At 35.5% G+C, this 3,398-nt stretch overlaps 2 protein-coding genes across 2 annotated transcripts; both read right to left on the bottom strand.

Annotated features, from left to right (window-relative positions):
• Window positions 1–738: 738 nt before the first annotated feature.
• LOC111213188 lies at window positions 739–1,687 on the bottom strand. The gene has a single exon (XM_022714871.2). It carries the CDS (start codon window positions 1,506–1,508, stop codon window positions 1,104–1,106), a length of 405 nt encoding a protein of 134 aa, XP_022570592.1. The 5' UTR covers window positions 1,509–1,687; the 3' UTR covers window positions 739–1,103.
• Window positions 1,688–2,289: 602 nt separating this feature from the next.
• On the bottom strand, window positions 2,290–3,386 carry LOC125581303 (putative defensin-like protein 23). The gene is made up of 2 exons (XM_048746465.1): window positions 2,665–3,386; window positions 2,290–2,551 (listed from the first exon to the last, which is right to left on the bottom strand). Exons 1-2 carry the CDS (start codon window positions 2,723–2,725, stop codon window positions 2,373–2,375), a joined length of 240 nt encoding a protein of 79 aa, XP_048602422.1. The 5' UTR covers window positions 2,726–3,386; the 3' UTR covers window positions 2,290–2,372.
• Window positions 3,387–3,398: the final 12 nt, after the last annotated feature.

Raw genomic sequence — 3,398 nt, 5'->3', positions numbered from 1 at the left:
GATCTGAGCAATAATTACATAAGAAGAGATGGAGCAGTGGCATTGGCTGATGTTGTTATGAAGAAAGAAGGTTTCATGCTATTGAACATAGATGGGAATATCATATCAGAGGAAGGTGTTGAAGAAGTTAGAGAGATATTTAAGAAAAAGCCGGAGTTACTTGGAGATTTGGATGAGAATGATCCTGATGAAGAAGATGAAGAGGATGATGAGTTGGAATCAAAGTTGAAGAACCTTGAAGTGAAAGAGGATGATTAAGTCTTTGTGATGTTTGTTCTTTTCAGTGTTTTGTTTGTTTTGTTGTACCAGGATTACTTAGCTGTTCTTACAAAAAACAAACAAAAATATTGACACTTACCAATATTTTTTTGAACGGAAACGATGATAAGAGTCATGCGGCTATTGGTTTTTGGATCTTGTCAATTTACAAAATTGAGAAAATGAAACAAAACTGATTGTTACTGGATTCAGTTCGCTATCAGAGACTCACTACACAAACTCAGTCTGGTCAAGTTGTCGACAGTAACATAAATAATTCACTACTCGGTTTCAGTAAGTCTCTAGGATTCTGTTGCAAACACATAATCATCTAACAATGATTGGGTTTCTAAACATCATGTCTCATTACTTGCTCATAGATACCCATTTTCTAAAAACATGTTACTCAAATTCTTTGTTGAATAAGAATAACAAAGCAAAACATGTTTGTGTCAATGAAGCAATAAGATAGGCATTTAATAGATAAGAATGTATTAGTAACTGAGAAAACAAAACAATAACATGTTTGTGTCACTTCTTCAAGATGATAATCAAAAGAGGCAGTGTCTATGTTAAAGCCTATATGATCTTGAAACACACAACAACAGTATTATTTTTACTGAAGCAAAAAGATACGCATTTGATAGATAAAGCGTATCAGAATGTATGGGTAATAGATAATAAACAAAACAAACAAAGTTTCATGGGTTTATTTATGTCGACATCCCGACAGCAGAACAATACTGCAAATATTAGATAGAAGGAAATCAAAACCCCAAACTTCGATTTCCTAACAGAATCACAAAAGCAAAGCAAAGCAAAATCAAAGAGTAGAAGCAGTTGGATCAGATACTCATAACCCTCCTGGTGCTGCTGACAGCTTTCATAGTACTTACAGCGACACTCAGAGGCTTCTTGTTATCTTTGGTAACTGTGCTCCTCAGAGAATACCTCGGCGTTGTTGTTGTCTCAACCATCGCCTTCTTCTTCTTAAAGGTTCCTCTTCTCTTGGTCGGCATGGGATCCACTCCGAGATTGTACAGAGTTCCTTTGACTACAGCATCTTCTTCTTCTCCTCCTTTCTTCCTTTTCAACCGCTCGTTCCTCCTAGCCGAATACACGTCGTAGAACCTCCCTCTCTCGAAGTCTGGAACCACGGATGACTCAGCAGCCATATGTTCAAGATCTGAAGCCGCAGCAGCAGCTCTGATCTTGACATCTGCTTCTTCGGCAAACTGTTTCTCTGCCATCTTTTGCTAACGTGAAACCGAGAGGGAGAGAAAGAGAAGTTGATCGGTGGTATTTAGATGAACAAGAGTTGACAAAGCATAAAAGTATATTCTTCATGTATTTTTGAAAATTATATTTGATCACGTCGTGGAATCCATAAAGTCTTAGTCTCTAAGGCTCACTTCTTCCCACAGCATGAACAAGTCCTTGCATAGGTAAGTGGAATATTAAACTTTGAGAGTTAATATATATATACACATAGATTCTTAAATTATTTTAAAATATATATTTTTGCTAAAGTTTTTTACTAAATTGTTTAAAGCCTCCAAAATTTCATAAACTACCCGGATGAACAAGAGTAAATCTCTCGTACCTGACATTGAAACTCACCAAAACTTTCACAGAATTCTCAGTCTCTATCAATCCCTCGGTTATGTTAAAAGAAACATTCGTTTATAGACTTATAACACATCAATTTAAAAGCTACATATTAATAGCTTACGTTTTGTAATCATATTATATCAGTTCCAATTATTATGATATATCTATATACATGCATGGGCTAACGTTAGAATAGTAAAACTTAATGCCATCACGGCAAGAAGACACAAAAAGCTCTTCAAACCTCTAATGTCTATTTGGTTGCATTAGCCTATTTTAGTGTGTTCACTGTCTTTACATCAACTTGTTTTTTCTCTGTTTTTCTGCCAAGGTGGTGTAAGCCTTAGATTATGCATTTTGTAAAATCTACGGTTCATCAATATGATATTTACAATTTAGCAAAAGAAAAATGTACATAGATCATATTTATATCCAATTTAAGATTTAAAACTAATTAATATGTATCGCAATCTATGCAAACGCAAAAGCATAATCATATGTTTTTAGCAGTAACAATGACATCGTGCTCCTCCACGAGGAAGACGTTTACAAAAACCGCCTTTCTTGTTCTTACATCCTTTAAGACACCAAGTGTTGCATCTCTTTCTTTCTTGCTGTGTTTTGCACGCTCCAAAGTTCGCATGTGTGTTGCAGCACAACGAATTGTCGGATCCTTCAACATCTATTATAACATGCACACAAAACACGGACGTTCACCTATAAGAACCACATGCACGTAGAAATCAAACAACATTAAATTTGCTAGAAAGTTTCATGGCCGAGAGAGAGACTAACAAATAGAAAACGTGACAATAAGTAGCATAGCAAAAGACATGATTTTCATGGTGGTGCTCATCTGTGATCTTCTTCTCCTCACTCCAAGCTTATAATAGTTGTTGATAACTTTTCCATCTATTTATCCTAAATCGCCAATGTATTATAATTATAAATTTAGATTTAAAAAAAAAGCTAATGCTATATCTCCTAATTAAATGGATCAAATTTCTCATTTACTACTTATAGATTTAGGTCTTCAAAGATTGTAGATTCTATGTATTTTTTGTTTTTGAAAAAAAAAAAACATTTTAACTAATTCAAGATTTTCTTCTTCTAAAAATTAGGAAATCTATTTATTTGGAGAACTCACCAATGAAAATCCAAAAAAAAAAAAAAAAATTAGTTGGGTTTCTTAAAAAAAAACTCATCAAATCCAAAAAAGACCAAAATCTCAAATGTCTAATGCTTTGTACTAGCTTGTCAGTTTCGTCGACCTCCGTTTGGGTCTATTACTTTAATTTTCTGGGCTCATTTTACGGCCTATTAATTGGTAAGGAGGGATGGCAATCAAGGAACAAGGAGCTGGATCGCGGACATGGCCCGTAAAAGCTTGCTGTGGGGCGGGATTGGGCTTCCATTTGGTAAGCCCGCAAAATTGCGGACTTCGCGGGACGGGTTCAAAACGGGACGGATCGAAAGCGGGATGAGCTACAGGTTAACCTGCGAGATTTTGAAGACCCGCAATCGTAAGT

This window comes from Brassica napus, chromosome C2 (assembly GCF_020379485.1).
Source record: "Brassica napus cultivar Da-Ae chromosome C2, Da-Ae, whole genome shotgun sequence".
Lineage (NCBI taxonomy): Eukaryota > Viridiplantae > Streptophyta > Magnoliopsida > Brassicales > Brassicaceae > Brassica > Brassica napus.
This window is presented reverse-complemented; position numbering and strand designations above follow the sequence as displayed.

Coding starts and splice junctions, on each gene's coding strand:
- LOC111213188 (XM_022714871.2), bottom strand. CDS start 1,508: ATGGCAGAGAAACAGTTTGCCGAAGAAGCAGATGTCAAGATCAGAGCT.
- LOC125581303 (XM_048746465.1), bottom strand. CDS start 2,725: ATGAGCACCACCATGAAAATCATGTCTTTTGCTATGCTACTTATTGTC. Junction 2,552..2,664: donor TATTGTCACGTTTTCTATTT/GTTAGTCTCTCT, acceptor ATGTTATAATAG/ATGTTGAAGGATCCGACAAT.